The sequence below is a fragment of the Python bivittatus genome, unplaced genomic scaffold (genome assembly GCF_059951505.1).
Source record: "Python bivittatus isolate LINGU-HERP-01145 unplaced genomic scaffold, Pbiv_v1 ctg000850_np1212, whole genome shotgun sequence".
NCBI classification, from domain to species: domain Eukaryota; kingdom Metazoa; phylum Chordata; class Lepidosauria; order Squamata; family Pythonidae; genus Python; species Python bivittatus.
Genome location: NW_028277112.1, coordinates 49115679 through 49132479, shown reverse-complemented (window position 1 = coordinate 49132479; position 16801 = coordinate 49115679). Strand labels below are relative to the sequence as shown.

The window sequence follows — 16801 nt, the reverse complement described above, 5'->3', positions numbered from 1 at the left end:
TCAACCAAAGGGCCTGAAAAGCCTGTAATTTTTGTTGATAGTTCATTTGCAGAAGAAGGAGATAGAAAGTCAATAACTGGGTTTGTTTGTAAATTTGGTGAATCCACAATTGCGTGGAAAGCAAAGAAACAAACATCAATTGCCTTGTCTACTGCAGAAGCAGAATTTGCAGCTTTGTCAGAAACAATTTGTGAATTAAGATGGTTTCATCAATTATTCACTGATTTAGGCATCAAAGTGTCATTGCCTTATGCAGTGCATGAAGATTCCCAGGCCTGTATAGGGTTAGCTAAAACAGAAAACTTAAAAGCTCGTACTAAGTATGTGGATGTAAAGTACAAAAATGTAAGACAAGCTATGTTAGAAAATTTCATTGATCTTGTATATTGTGTATCTGAAGCAAATCTTGCAGATGTATTTACCAAATCACTGCCTATTGTACAACATGAAACAATGTTAACCAGACTTGGGTTTGAACAAATGTAATTGAGTCTATCTTGTTGTAATCAATTGTCTGTATTATTTTTGTAACATGTATTTGTTGTGTCGAAAACGGGCTGAGAGGGGTGTCAGGATTTTCTTTCTCATGGGAAAGGATTCATCCCGTTATCTTTACAACAATAACAAATAATATTTTGACTACAGAGATCATGTGAAAAACACCTGTTATTGTGTGTTGTGTATTGTGCTGTTTACTGCCACCTATTGGCGTGTGTATGCTAGTTACCCAGTGGGGGTGGCATAGAGCTATAATACAAAGGGAGGAAAATGTGCAGCTTCTCTGAGTAGTTGGTAGTTGTTTTAGTGTTAGCCACTATGTAGGTTTTATGGGCTACGTAGTTGTAACAAAGTACCAAGTAGCGTACCTCTTCTCTAAGAGTTTGTAGCTAGAGATTTTGTTAAGCTTGTGTTGCTAATAAGTCTTGGATGCTACATTAAATGAGAAGATGTGTTTTTTCTTTATATTTTGTATGATATTTGCATTTTATGGAATTTTTCATTTTTATCAATAAACACCAGTTAGTATATATTTTCTGACTGGATTTCTTTGGGAAACAAGAAATGGACATTGCATTGTGTTTGCTGTCATGGCTAATATCTTCCTGGAGTTTTTGCTGCGCTCTGCACAAACAGGAGTGTTTGTGATTATCACTCTGCCTGACAGAATGAAACTCCTTCCATAACTGACTGAACCTGGGATCAGCAAGAGCAGGACCTTATGAGCATTACTATAAATCTATCTATCTATCTATCTATCTATCTATCTATCTATCTATCTATCTATCTATCTATCTCTTTGAAGACTACCCAGAAATTTCATCTGGCACAAAATATGGCAGCTTATAAGCTTACGGGTTAGACTTTTTACTGTCATGTTACACCATTCCTATGAAAACTTCATTGGTTACTGGTTTGTTTTCCAGTTTTCTGCACAAGCATTGCTGGCTGCCAGCCAACAAGATAGCAAGCTGGATGCCTGCCACAGTCCAGAGATATGCAAACTCAGGCAGCATTTTTAGAAGCAAAGAGACCTCTTTTACTTATAGCTAAAGACGGCAATGGTAATGTAGTCAAGGCTTGGCACTGGTTGAGACGAGGAATCCAATAAGCAAATGACAAATCCAAGGGAAAAGATGAGAGATACAGTGAGGTAGAATTCAGAGTTTAAAGCACAGCACAACAAAGTAAACACAGCAGAGCTGAGCCTTGAAAAGTCGTTCTCAGCCTTTTCTGTCAGGGAGGGAGGCCAATAAAGAAGCCATGTTGAGCCACCACCCAGATGCACAGGTAAGGTACATTACTCTTTAGAGGCTTCTCTCCTGCTGGCCTGCTTCTTGGCCAGTCTATTTGACCTGCAGAGCTCAGCCCTCTGCTGTTGTATCGTTAAAGCACACCTCTGCTTGGGGCTGGGTGGCTGGACTTCAGAGTCTGAGAGGTTGTCGGTAGGTCCTGAAGGCTTGCTGGATCTGCCTCAGCCGGAGTGGAGCCATTGGCCTCAACACTGCTTGAATCATCCTCTCCTGGATTATTATCCCTAGAAGCCCCTGGCTCTACCTCCTCCTCCTCATCAGCAGATGAGCCCAGCAGGGCTAATACACCCAGGGCAATTCAAGAAGCTAATTGTTACCTATCAAAAGTCCTATATAGCTTGGGACCTGGGTAGATTTGAGACCACTTCACCCAGATAGAGTCTGCCTGCCCAATACATACAAGCAATATAGACTACTACGGATCCCCATCTATCAGAATGTGCAACAAGAGGAGACACAGGAGTGGTCATCGTCTGTGGGGACTTTCATTCTATGGAACAGCTTGCACCCCAAGCTGAAAGTTGTCTCACAGCCTTCTGAAAACTTAAGATCTGGTTGTTTTGGAAGCCCTTTGGAGGTTCAATTTTTGTTGAGAACAATGCCATGGAAAGTTGGATTAGTGTTTAGTAAGAGACCATTATTCTTATTGGTTCATTATATTACTTTTTATAATTTAATTTTGATTGCAAAACATTTAGAATCATATGTGATTGAAGCAGTATACAAGTCACATAACAAATAAATAGAGGCCCACAATTCATTGCACTTTATGGAAGACCACATTTCAGCTATCAAGTGTAAAACTGCACCTGTCTTCTTCCCATCATGGAGAAAGATAAGACAAATGCCACCTTAGAGCAATAACTTTGTTGGTACATAAACTACCCAGAACGACACTTGGATTGACTTTATAACCTATGGCTTTCAGTTATACTAACCTATTCATCTCAGGTATCAACATTTCAGACCACCGACGGTTAACACTCATTGCTGCTGCTGAGTACTTTCCAGCCCTTCCTGTTCCAGATGGTTCCTGCTTTCTTCAGGAACTTCAACGTTTCTTAAGGATCAACTGCATCATCCCAACACAAGTGCTAATGGTAATTGTCAAGAAAGTGCTCCCTAAGCACACTGTTCTGCAAGATTTCTCCCTTCCACAAAACTGTTCAAGAAAATGGATGGCAAGCTTATTGGACCATTCCCTATAATAGCACAGATCAAACCTATGGCCTTTTGCCTTCAGCTTCCAGTCACAGTGAAAATATATTCAGTTTTCCACCATTCCCTCGTGGGTTTTGAATGCCCTCTTTAGCATTTTTGCCCCATTTCCTCTTGAGGAAAGAGAGGAAGAATTTGAGATGGAACTTATTTGGACTCCTTGTACAGGAGGAACAGAGTGGGCTATCTGAATGCCAAGAGCTAGTCTGGTGTATTGGCTAAGGTGCTGAGCTAGAAACTGGGACACCTTCAGTACCAGTCCATCCATAGGCATGAAAGCTAGCTGGGTGACTTTGAGCCAATCATCCACAGACCAGAGCAGCTCACACAGTGGTTATTGTGGACAAAATAGGAGGCAGGAGACTGGATATGTATGCCACTCTGAGTTCACCAAAACAAAGGCAAGATAAAAATCTAATAAACAAACAAATGTAGCACTGTATTGTCAAAGGCTTTCACGGCCGGAATACGATGTATGTATGTACAATGAATACACGAATACGATGAAATGTAGCATTCATGGGACATTCGCACACATCTCTTTTGACAGTTCTATTTGCAGCATCTCCATAAACTCAAGCTACCTGACTGGCTATATAATAGGTCTTCTCTACCTGCCACCCACCAGCAGTTCTGAGAGAGAGAGAGAGAGGGAGGGAGGGAGGGGGAGAGAGAGAGAGTGAGTTCTGCTTGGGCAGGGAGAGGGAGGTAATTGTAAAAGTAACGACTTAGTATATTGTGATCTTTCCTTGCTGATACTTTCTGCCCTTGGCCTGGATAAAACTCTGGCAGAGGATTTGGCACTTAGATATTCAAATTGATAGAGGCTGCGTTTCTTATCGTTTCTTGCTCACTCAACTTCTAATACTCAAATATGGTTAGAATTAGGCTGCATCTTCTTTGGGGCTCTGTTAAGATACCACCAACTCAAATTCTGGCTTTTGAGGAACTTCCCTGGCCCTTCTCATCTTGCTAAACAGGTCTGGCTCTATGTAAGGAGGCAAATTAACATTGACTTGGCAGATTGCGGCCTTTCCTTGCTGACACTTTCAGCCCTTGGGACTGAGCTATTCAAACTGACAGAGCCAGTGTTTCCCATCTTTTCTATAATAAAACTGCCTCTCAGCCTTGGACTACTCCTACGTCTTTCTTTGATATCCTATAAGTTACACCCAGCAGACTTTTTTATTTTGGCACGAATTGGGGTGCTACCCATTAGGACAACAACCAGCTAACATTCCATGTGAAAGCCACACTTGCCTGTGCTCTACCCAAGGATGAGAGGGAGAGTTCTAGAACAGGGATTCTTTCCAAAAAGATAGAAGGGATGAAAATATTGGCGCCTTTCTGATATCCAGAGTCATTGCTAGGAGGGCTAGGGAGGCCTGATAGGAGATAGTTCATCAAATCCAACCAATAAGGAAATGGCAATGGAAGGACAAGCACAGTACCCTCCAGCAACCATGACCAGGAGGGTGGAGGCAAACTAAGTGATACTTTCTGACTTGGAGGAGAAAAAAAAGACAGAAGTGAGACAGAGGTGGCATAAGGACTGAATCCAATGAGGCAACGATCAGCATTCTCCAGGCTAGAGAACAGCATTACATAAATATGTCTGAGCACAAGGCCAGTGAGCAAATTACTATATATCCATTAATTCAGAAAAATAACAGGAAAAAGTGTAGAAAGGCTTTGATTTCTTTGCTCTGAAGAAGGCAACTCAGCTCTTTATATATGGCTTTATTCTTGATGCAATGAAGAGTCTACCCTAGCCAAGTGTGTCTGAGAGTCTTCTGCCATACAAGTCAATAGCTGAATAATAGGTTAAGGGTCTGGAGAGTTGAGATTTCCTGCTATGTCCTGGTGTGTGAAATCAGACATGTAGTACCATGTAACCCTGGAAATACTGACAAATGAAGCAAGGCCGGGAAAGACTAACTGACAAATGTAAGTGTACTGCACATGGTTTCATAAATCTGGAGCACAGCAGAAAGACTTGGGAGACTACAGACACTAACTGCCTTTCAGGCAGTAATTATTCTACCGCCTCTATTAATTGCTTCTGTATTATTGTTATACATAGTCACAATCTAGAGCTTACATGCCAGGAAACTGTACAGTGTTCGGGCTTCTTCCTTCCCCCTTCTGTCATTAAATCTTTATTTTCATCTACATTAAGTCTTCAGTTCTTTTGTGTATGGCAATCTTCTAACCCTCCAAAACAAGCTTGCAACACAGATATAAGAAAAACGTAAGCACTGCTGACTGAATTATCTGAATGAGTGATCAGAAGGCTCTCAAATCATTTTTTCTGAAAACATTAAATACTTCATAGTGCAAGGAAGTAACTTCCCATTTAAAGTAAAAATTTCTCACTCTTTCCATACGCATCAAATTAAAACCTAACTAGTGCATGCTAAAGCAACATAATAGCCAGCTTTGTTTAAGAAGTTCGATTGGACAACCTTAACATTTCTTCCAGTGTAATACTTGTAACGTTGTATAAAACTGTAGCATACAGTATGAGCTTGAAAAGACAGCTGGTTTCATTACAAAATGTCCCATTTGTTCTTCGATTTATCATTTCCTAACATGGACAGCTTTATTAGTCAGGTACATTGAAATATGTACAACTACTCCTGTAGAAATCAAACCTTGTACAATATTGGGGTAAACCAGAAACAATTCTTGTTATGTATTATCATCTCTATACATTAGAAACTCAATCATACTGAAACAAATTCACTAAAGTGTGGTTTTCAATCTGCTAACTATGCATTCCATAATGGCCTGTAATTATTAAAAACTGACAAGAGCGCTACGCCACCTGTGTTTATGTGAAGCCAGGTAATGAAAAAAACAACAACGCTGTCATCACCTTTCAATTCCTGATTGCATTATCAAAACTGTAGCTGAGTTTGGCATCTGGGTGTGACCTTGTTAACTGCTAGGGTAATTAAATTTATTCTATTGGGAAAAGGGATGATAAATTATTAGCAAGAAGATTTTGTTCACATTTTATTAAATTGGCCTGTCAAAGGGTTGGCCAAATTATCAAGGGCCTCATTTATTGGAGGCCAGCCATATTGCCACATCTGTTACAATTATTTATAATTTCAGCAGTTGAAAACCAACTGAGTTAGGCATCCGCCATGTAAAGTAATTTACAAATTATCTGATGAGGGTTTTCGCTACTCCCTCATTTCTCGCCAGCAGAAAGCCGCACTGTAATTACAGAACACGATTAGGTTCTTTGGGGAACTTATCTTGCACTCATAGCCCAAGTAAGATGCCGCAAGAACATATGGAGGAACTTGTGCTGCTGCTCCCTGAAGCTCGTGACCCGCCTGCCGCTGAGCCCTTGAGTTGCATTTGAATGAGAGTGCCATGGCTAATGTTCTACACATGCACCATTTATGCCACAAAACAAATCGGATCACTGTTAATTATGAAGCAGCTATAATCAGGCCTTCACATCTGTGTAATGGGAAGCGCAGTAGGCTGTATTCCAATAATGTAGGACTACCTTTGGGTCGCAAATTGTGAGCCATATTGCCTCAGTAGTAGTTACTGCATTCAAAGCAACTCCTTTGATAAAAGCTCATCACAGGCATATTTTTATCCAGAGATGTTTTTTAACACAAGCTTCTCTTTATCGGCTATTGACCAGAACAGCTAAAGCATATGGCACAAGTTCATTAATGAACGGGAGCACACAGCACTCTAATTTAATGAAACCACTTGAGCCATAAAAATCAGATCTACTTAATTCTCCCCCCTTCTTTTTCCTTCATCTTCTGCATCTATTCAAAGCTCATAACATGATATCATCAGTAATCTTATAATGACATGGATTATATGTCCTTATCTTTGTAAAGACAATTCTTAAAAGGCAACATAATTTGGACAAAACAGTGACAGAAAATTAAGATTTTTTAAAAAATCAATTTTCCACAAAATTATACATACATTTGTAGACGTGCATATATATGAATTATTAGGACGTATAATTTGTATGTTAAAGATTACATGTTAGCAGCTGCCTTCTAACAACAAAACTGCTATTTATTCAGTGAAAAATCTTCCTGTGAAAAGCAGCTAAACAAGCTGTACCCAGATGGCAAAGCAGCTACAGTTTAATTAAGCCACTAAAAGCCATTCAGTTTTCAGTAAGGGTAATGTAATTTTGAATAATTGTAGGGGAAAAAATTACTAAAACGTTCTTAAGTTTTATTATAGTAGCATGAATACTGCCAGTATTGAGTAGTTAAAGTTGAGTTGCTGTTCCTATTATAAAGCCTGTACTTTCTTTCTCTTTTTTTCTGTTTGCCTTTGCTTGGAGGAAATAGATATTTGATTTCCTAGTTGTCTAAGTGAATAAATTCAGTCAAAAGTTTCAGAATAGAAACTTCAGACACCATACTTTGTATCTGATTTGGAAACTGAACTTCTTCCTGGATAGCAAATTAGACTAAACAGGAAGAATTTTTAGTAACTTAATTTACCCATTCAGATCATGAGTCTGAACTGCTTCTTTGTGTACTGTTTTTTATCCTGTATTTTTACAACATAATATTTGCTTGGGCACCACAATTGCACTAATACATACCATATATATTTTAAAACAAGCCCTTCCTTCCTTCCTTCCTTCCTTCCTTCCTTCCTTCCTTCCTTCCTTCCTTCCTTCCTTCCTTCCTTCCTTCCTTCCTTCCTTCCTTCCTTCCTTCCTTCCTTCCCTCCCTCCCTCCCTCCCTCCCTCCTTCCTTCCTTCCTTCCTTCCTTCCTTCCTTCCTAGAATAGCTTATAAAATTTAAAAACCCTAAAATAAAAACTACTTTAGTACACCCTAATACATCTAACACATTCATGCTTCAAAGGAAAAAAACAATCAGAATTTGCTGATTTACTGCCAATATTATGTAATGAAAATATATTTCCTGGCAGCAAATATAACAAGGTGTTGAAAGTTAGGATTATCAGTTACAATTAGAACCCAAATTTATATAAAAGATTAAAAATGCTCACCAACCAAAAGCTTCTTGAGAGCACAGTCTTGTACATTTCAAATAAATGCTGCTAATTATGACATGATTACATCAACAAAGGAATGTTGTGCTAAAGACAGTCACATATTACGCTAAGAAACCACTACCAGTCAACTTTTCTCATACTTAATCCAAAAAATTGTGAGTTATTGTGTATAACCTGCTTCACTCATTCTCTAATTTTCACTGAAAATAATCTGCACTGTTCAAACTGGTCTCTGGCAGAAGATGTTCTTTTATTTATTTACATCATTTAGAAATCACCCAGTTAAAACAATCAAAAGAAAGCATGATATAAATGCACAAAGTTGGTATTTACTTGGGAAAAGACAGAATATTTTTGGATTTGTCTACAAGTTGGTTGTAAGTCAATAATTAGTTATATTAATTTTGCATGTATTCAGGCATAAACCCATTTCATCTAACTTCTGAATCAATACAAAGTTTATTTTTAAAAGGCACATGAAAATTATTTTTCTGAACTATTTCCCATCATATGCAGTTTTATATGCAAGTTTTGAGTTAAAACTCCACTGTAATTTTGGCAAAGAGTATTGTCCGAGGATTGTAATTATTTCTCCATATTAATTGCACAGTAAAAATTAGATCAGTTCACTCTGAAATTCACAACCGATGAAATTCCTGTCTTCAAGAAAAATGTTAAGACTTCTTTCATTTGTATAAGAGCTTTCAAAAAAGTAACCAGTAAAAACTCAAATGCAGTTAACTTAATGACCACAATTGGGACCAGAATCTCAATCACTGAGTGAAGTGGTCATTAAATGAGACACCCATGTGACTGCTTCGCTCAATGACACTGCTGGTTGCAGTCGTTAAGTGACTTCCCGGGTTGTTAAGTGGACAGAACAAAAGAGATACCTGCTGAAGTTTTTTAGCTCTGCACAGAGCTGAAATTCTCCCGGCAGGCAGCCCTTTCGCTCTCAAACATTCCTGCACCCCGCCAAAGGGTTTCTCTCCCCTCCATGCACAGAGGGGAAATCCTTCGGCAGGCTGCAGGAACGGAGCTCAAATCCTGAAGATTTCAGCTCAGTTTCTGCAACCCACAGAAGGATTTCAGCTCCTCTCCATCCCTTCTTCCCTGCTGGCTTCCCCATTGACTTTCTGGGGAAGCCAGGAGACAAAATTGCAAATTGTGATCACATGATTGCAGGGAGCTTGGCAACTGGTCATAAATGCGAGCTGGTTGCCAAGCACCCAAAATGCGGCCACATGACTGCGTGGGGAGGGGAAGTTTTACGTTGGCCAGAAGTGCTTTACAGGCCATAAAGCACCCTTTCCGAGGCTATCGTAACTTCAAACTGTTGTTAAACAAACAGTCATTAAGCGAGGACTACCTATATACAAACAATGGTTAATATCCTATGGTTTTACTCAGTAAGTAAAAAAGGCTTCCAGTTAACCTTCTTTTTATAAATCTGTCTACTTTTAATTGGAGGAAGTCAATAAACGTAAGACACATATTATTTTTAAACCATTTATTCAGATTAAAACAGTAGCCTGTCTGTCTGTCTGTCTTTCCATTCAAATCAGTTTTGACTCCTGGCAATTGCCTGGACAAGTCTTTGCAGTTTTCTTGGCAATATTTTTGGAAGTGGTTTGCCATTGCCTGCTTCCTAGGGCTGAGAGAGAGTGATTGGCCCAAGGTCACCCAGCTGGCTTTGTACCTAAGGCAGGACTAAACTCACAAGTCTCCTAGTTTCTAGTCTGGTGCCTACACCAAACTGGATCTTGAGTATTCCTTAGGCAAAGTTGAATGAAAAAAAATATTAAAACATACTGTCCTGCCTTCTAAAGATTGAAATATACCCTCATATTTCTTTGGTAAGAACTTCCATAATGCCTGCCCTCCGCCACTTTTATTTTAGTAGCATACAAAATATTTCAAGTTCAAAACAGTTGTTTCAGGCTCAACAAAGGGTCTGACCTCAGCAGAAATGTTCTGCTATTAAAACAGCCCCAAGAACATAGAAGGGCCATTTTGAAGTCAGAACATTTTTGGGAGATTGAACAACATCACGATATTCTTATGGTATCAGAATAGCTTGTTTCAAGTTTGACAAGATTCAAAATGTTTTGCATATCTCTGCCACATTCAGTTTCTATTTTTCAGATATATTATATTATTCTAACATAGTACTCATAGTCTTAACTCTAGACTAGTCCACTTAAACTTATCTCCCACTGGAGAAAAAAAAGGAATGTTAGTCAGACTATCTCTTTCAAATCCTTTGAACACTTAAACACATTTGCTGATAATTATTACAAGAAAATAACCACTAAGAAATCTTAAGTCAGTTAACTGAATAGATTTTAAATAATAATTTAATACTTCCCATGTAATTAAGTAAGTTTTGAAGAAGGGGAAGTATATTTGGGCTATTAAAGTGTTTTATTTTTTTAAAGTCAGGATGGCATATTGCTTGCCTTACTGCTGCTACTTCTGCCAAAACAATAGCAGGAGTTTCAGCCACTGAAGACGATGTCCTGCAAGAGGACACTGACCGAAACAACTGGGGACAGAATATATATTGTCCTTGGTTAGAGTGATAGCTTTTATATAAAAAAAAGACAATGTGAACATTAAAAGTGCTGTACCTTAAATACATTTCTTCCTAAAAAATAATGCATCTGCTCCAGTGGCCACAATGGTGTCTGTTGCAGATGTTTTATATATGCCTTAATTACTATTTTTTTAAAATCTTGCTTCCCAATTTTCCTGAAGCATTTTTAATAGACCAAAGTGTGTTTAATCAAACAATTGGTTGGATATTTTTTTCTTTGAATTAAAGTTTGTCTTCTATCAGAAAGTAAAATTTTCCAGCAAATAGAAGTAATTAAATTACAGAAGGAAATACCAGTTTGTTTCATTTTTAATTAATGTTACAGGAAAGCCAGGTTTTGCATTACTCTTATTATAGCAATACATAGGAGTTTCTATAAGCTTTTGCTATGGTTAGTCTATTCATTTTAATCACTTCTTTAAAAACTTAAGCTTTCTCTTACCTCTTTTCTTGGTTCTAAATAAGTCTCGTAAGGTAATGAAGATGCAGAACTGAGGGCCTCATGAAGTTGCTTTTCCAGTTGACTGATACGTTGTTCTTTTTCAAATAATTCATCCTGGAGAGGCACTTGACTTTGCCGCAGCTGAATTTCACTTGCTTTGAGTTTTTCAAAACATATAGTCAATTCATTATAAAGCTAATTAAAACAAATAGATACATTTTAAGAAAATGTGTTATTATAAACAAGAGACATATGTAATTATACATTGACTGTTGCAATACGAAACTCATCCATAAAATCATACAGTTATTAAGATCAAATGGACAAACTTTGTGGTCAAAGGTCACACCTAGGATTTTTGTTTTTCCTTTAGACTCTGAGGGCCAGAAAGAATGGAATTGGAGACATGATGAAATTATTGGGTAGGGGTACAGGGAGCCAGGAGGCTGGTTTTTTTTTTAAGCCTTTCTTTTGCTGTTCCTGAAACTGGAAACCTAAATTACATGTAATTGGTTTAATCAAAAACAAAAAAATACTTTTCATTCATCTTCCAATTTGAATGAAGCAAGTTTTCATCCTCTAAATAACTAAAAGCAGATAACAAACTTCAAATTCCACTAACAGTAACCAAAAAATACAGTATTTGAAGATCAACTGTCTCCCTTGCATTCATTTTCTGAACTAGATACAGCAAATAGAACTAAGCCTATCAGCAAGTATGTACAGTAATACCTCGGTTCACGAACACTTCTGTTCGCGAACAATTCGGTTCACGAACAGCAGCGTTTGCAAAATTTTGCTTCCGTTTGCGAACTCTGCATCAGGTGAGGAACATGACCCGCGGCCATCTTCCCTGCTCTGACACATGGTCGTGGCTTCCTGTAGGTGAGATCGTGGTCGCAGACAGACACTTCCTGTCCTCCACGCCAGAAGTCACCTCAGGCAAGGTTAGTGTTCTCTCTCTTCATACTGTACTGTACTGTACTGTACTTTGTTTCATATTTTTGTGGTTAAAAAAAAATATACATATGGTTCAGAATGGATTAACCTTATTTACACTGAACCTTATGGGAAAATTTGATTCGGTTGGTGATCAAAATCGGTTGGAGACCACATTCGTAGGGGTCAGAACGGATTAACCTTATTTACATTGAACCTTATGGGGAAATTTGATTCAGTTCGCGACCAATTTGGTTCGCAACCAGAATCATGGAACGAATTAAGTTCGTGAACCGAGGTACCACTGCACTATGATATATTGACCCTGACAGCAAGATCTGTTACTCAGCCCTTTAGGTCACATGTGCAGACATACAGTATACTAAACTAAATGCATGAGCATACTGTTTAAGAGGTAGCCTATTTTGGAATAACATTTAGGTTTGTTGGGGGGAACTGGTACAATATTTTAAAAGATATACAGAAAGAGAGAAGCCATAGCTTAAATAAATATGTAATTTTGCTGACAAAACTACATAGTTCCATTCTTAGACATAATTCAGTGGGACACAGTTCAATGGGATAGGTTTGCAGAATTAGAAAACAGAATACTTTCTCAACAGAATGAATGGAAAATGGATGTAAGGAAAGATGGGGAACTTGCCTGAAACAAAGTGAAAAGAACTGTGTACAGCTAGGCCAATGTGAAGCATGAAAAGAATTGCAGTTGGAAGATAGGAAAATGGATAGAGAAATTTTAAGACATGTAAACCTTTGTAGAAAGTCAGTAAGTAGTAGGTGGCCTGTTGTGAGAAATGAAAGTTTGTTGAAAAAGGCAAAAGTAGCTGTATAAGTCTATATTTTTTGCCCACTACTATATGGAAGTGAGAGTGGAAAGTTTCAGAAAAAACATATAGATTAAAAACAATGGGAATCAGGGACTTCAGAAGTGCATGTGGTAGAACAAGTAGAGACAGGATCAAGAATGAATGGATGATGAATCAATAAAGATTGAATACAATAATGAACAAGAAGTGGAAAACAAATACACTGAGATGGCTTGGTCATATACAGAAAATGAATTAGGACAGAATTACAAAACAAATATATATAAAAAGCATGAATATGTTTAAAGAAAAGATAAGACTGAGAAAACTGGTTAGATGACGTTGATGAGATCTGGAAAAAAAGAATGATGAGAAGTTTAAAGAATAAAGGCAGTTTATGCAGTGGTGAAAGCAAGTTTGGTTTGCAAAAAGAGAAAGATATAGAAATTTATAACTAGTGTAGTATATTTGGTGTAAAGTAATTACAGCTGTGTTACTATTTTTTCCATCATCATCATCATCATCATCATCATCATCATCATCATCATCATCATCTCCTCCTCCTCCTCCTCCTCTTCTCTATTCATATTTCTTCAGCTTACTATTTCTTAGTCCTTTTCTGCATTCTGAATGTCACTTACACTAAATGGAAATAAAGTGATGAATATATATGTATGTTGAATATTTTTAATATGGAAACAATCAGTCCAAAATAATGTACAATACTTTTGCTATTGTTTTAAGACATTCTGTATTTAAATGTGTAATATAAATGCTGACTATGAATAATAGTTTTTCACCTAGGTCAGCTGCTGGTTGGGAATTCTGGGAGTTGGGTGCAACACATCGGGGGGGGCAGTATCATGTATCAGAAGAGTGACCTAGCCTCTAATATTGGACAGCCCAAGAATAAATTAATCATGAGATACAATATTTTGTGATGTTTGTAAATCTCATCTATATACAGTTCCAATAGATATGTTGTTGGAAATCTCAAGTACGTTTGGAAATCACATCAATAATCCCCAAAATAGTTTACACAGATGTTAGTTCAACACTAACATCTAGTTGGAGTCCATACAACACAACGTCTCCCTTATTCAAAACAAATATTATACATTAAAAGAAACTCCTTGACATCTATTTTATACTGCATTTACAGTACTTCTACCAGAAAAATAAATATTTTCTAAAAATATATACCAACTATTTTACTGGTTCCAAGCAGACAAAGTGCTCCTGTAGTGTGTTCATTTTAATGAGACTCAATAGATTTGTCCTCACCTAAGACTCAAGGTGGTAAGTCTTAAATCAATACTAAGGATAATAAGACAAGGAGAGTTTCTCAGTCTCTAGACTATCTTATCAGAGAACTCAGAAATTCACAGTTTAGAAGTTTTGTTTTAAAAGGCAGGACTTCCTTTCACTGAGGTCCTGGCTGTCTAGATATTTATTCATCAGTATGATCAAAAATTTCATAAAAGAAAGCTATCTCGATGGACTAGAAATAAATCTGTCTGTTTCCAAGCCCACCCGATTAGAATTCTAGAACAAAATAACACATTGTTATCAGAGGGAAAACATTCAGGCAATATAATAATGTGCATATGTGCAGTCTTATTTACTTCTGTGTAATTTACCACAGAATTGTTGAGACCAAATGCCTAGTCAAAACATACAACTTTCTTTAGCAGGCCATTTTTTCTTTCAAAGCTGCTTAGTTTTCTTACTGCATTATTTTATTTGTTCCTTCAAATTGTATTTCAGGGCTCCAAACTATTTCAGAAAATACATTAAGGCTACAATCATGTATATATTTACATGGTAGCTAACCCATTGAACATAGTTTCCCATTTATGCAACACACAATTTCCATTCTTTCAATTTTGAAATGACACTTGCTAGATTTCTTCAAATTAAAGCACAAGTACATTAAACAGACCCCTCTCAAACAGTGTTATATAACAGAGTGGAATGGTATAGTAAGTTAAAATGAGTCACTTTAGTTTTGTAGTAGGGAGTCAGAAAAATGGTTGAAATCTCATTATTGTGAAGAACACTGTTCAGGGTAAAACCATAATGGTCATAATACTCATACTGAATTCTCCCAAATCTTAGTTGAAGAAATACCAGGTATGTCATAGAGAAAGACAAACTAAACTTGTATGGTACAATGGCACCATGCTATCTTTCATACCTGAAAAAAGTAACATTGCTCTAAATAGGCTGCTTCTCCAGCTGCAAAAAACCCAGAAGCACCTGGAATAGTATTGTTACAATGATTCCATGGACAAGAAAGTAATAGAGGTCCTGCCAAAGAATTGCTGACCTATACACCATTACTGCTTGCTCATGGCTGTCAGTGCATTTGCATTTATAGTAAAAATTTAGATCCTTAAACAGATAATATTGATGTGGAAGAAAATATATTTTTCATAAAGAGGGAAGTGGCATACTTTTTGGTATGATATTGTTTCAGCTGTGTGAGCATCTTCTTGAGTTCTCAGTACTTTTTGTGTATCTGTATTGAGAGCCTGAAGCTGCTGGATCAGCTCTGCCTGCTGTGCTGCATGTTCAGTGTTTTGTTTGTAGAGATTCTGCAGCTCCTGCAATTCTTTCCTGTGCAAAGCAAGCAGGAAACAAAGTTGAGCAAAAGAAATACCACGGTCATCTCAAATAAATAGTCTTGTTAACTATTTTATATATAAAAGTTTCATTGCCATCTATTATTCTCTTAGTTTTCTAAACGATACCAACAATCTTAATCATAATTGCATCAATTAGTTTATAAACATACTAAAATGCTTCTTTTTCATGGGCCCCTGTGAAGATGCATTAAAATAAATATATGTCATTTTAAATATAGTCAGGTTATTATTATATGTCTTGGATGTTTTGTTTAAAAGTTAATGTTACAATGTTATAATTAATTGTAATATATTATTGTTTAAATGGTTTGTTTTATTCTACTTCTATACTGAACATTATAAATAAAACTATTACTACTATAATAATTTTGTTTATAAGAACTTCATTAAGTTATAAAAAGCATAAGGATAAAAGCAAACAAGAACTAATAATCAAAGAGAAAAGTAGAGAACAAGAGAGTTGGAGATAAAGAAAAAATACAAAAGTGATGGAAAGTAAAGAAAAGGGAAGAAAGGAAAAATTACAAAAAGAATGACTTCTTATACAGCAGATATAGATAAATCATGTAGTAACCTCTTACTCTAAAACTACCTCTTAACATACACATTTTGTATAACCTATTATTTTAACTAATCATCAAATCCATATATCATAATTTCAACAATAATGTAACTGAAGAAAAAGCTTTATGTGAATATCATTTTACTTTCAGTACTTAAATCAAAAACCCAAATGACAAATCAGACTTCCATTTACCAATATTATTTTTATTTCCTGATAGATATGGTAGGGAGCTTGAATTAATGAATGAAATGGAAAAAAAAATAGCTATGTTGTATATATGTGAATGTGAAACTAAAAAAGGAAGGAAGGTGGTCTGATCTTGTTGAGTGGTTAATAAATACATGCAGGGAGGTAAGGTACAGGTTTGATTATGAATGAAAGTGCTAAAATATATGTCAGGCATTATGAATTGGTATCTAGATTGTTGTGGGAATATATGGTATTCAGAACTCATACAGTAATGACTAAATGTTATTCTCCAGTTAATGGCAATAATGGAAGAACCAGGGACAAGTTTCAGGAAGATTCCACAGCATTCTGAATGAATGTAATCTGGGGTGGAAGTGGGATTATTTTAATAGATAACATGGATGGGTGGGAATGAGATGAGAGTGTAGAAAAGGCACAAGACTATTAAGAGACACAAGCATAAATAAGAATGGTGAAGTGATGACTTGCTGACTGATGATCAACTTAGAAAAAAATCTGTTTCAAATACAGAGTA

General features: G+C 36.8%; 1 protein-coding gene across 3 annotated transcripts in view; it reads right to left on the bottom strand.

Moving 5' to 3' along the window:
• Window positions 1–16801, bottom strand: part of CNTLN (centlein) — a 224771-nt gene that overhangs the window by 136114 nt on the left and 71856 nt on the right. For all 3 annotated transcript variants that reach the window (XM_088129922.1, XM_088129920.1, XM_088129921.1), the window contains 2 exons: window positions 15321–15483; window positions 11099–11293 (listed from right to left, as the gene is read on the bottom strand). In XM_088129922.1, coding sequence (XP_087986048.1) covers window positions 11099–11293; window positions 15321–15483 — 358 coding nt within the window. The remainder of the gene's footprint in view (window positions 1–11098; window positions 11294–15320; window positions 15484–16801) is intronic.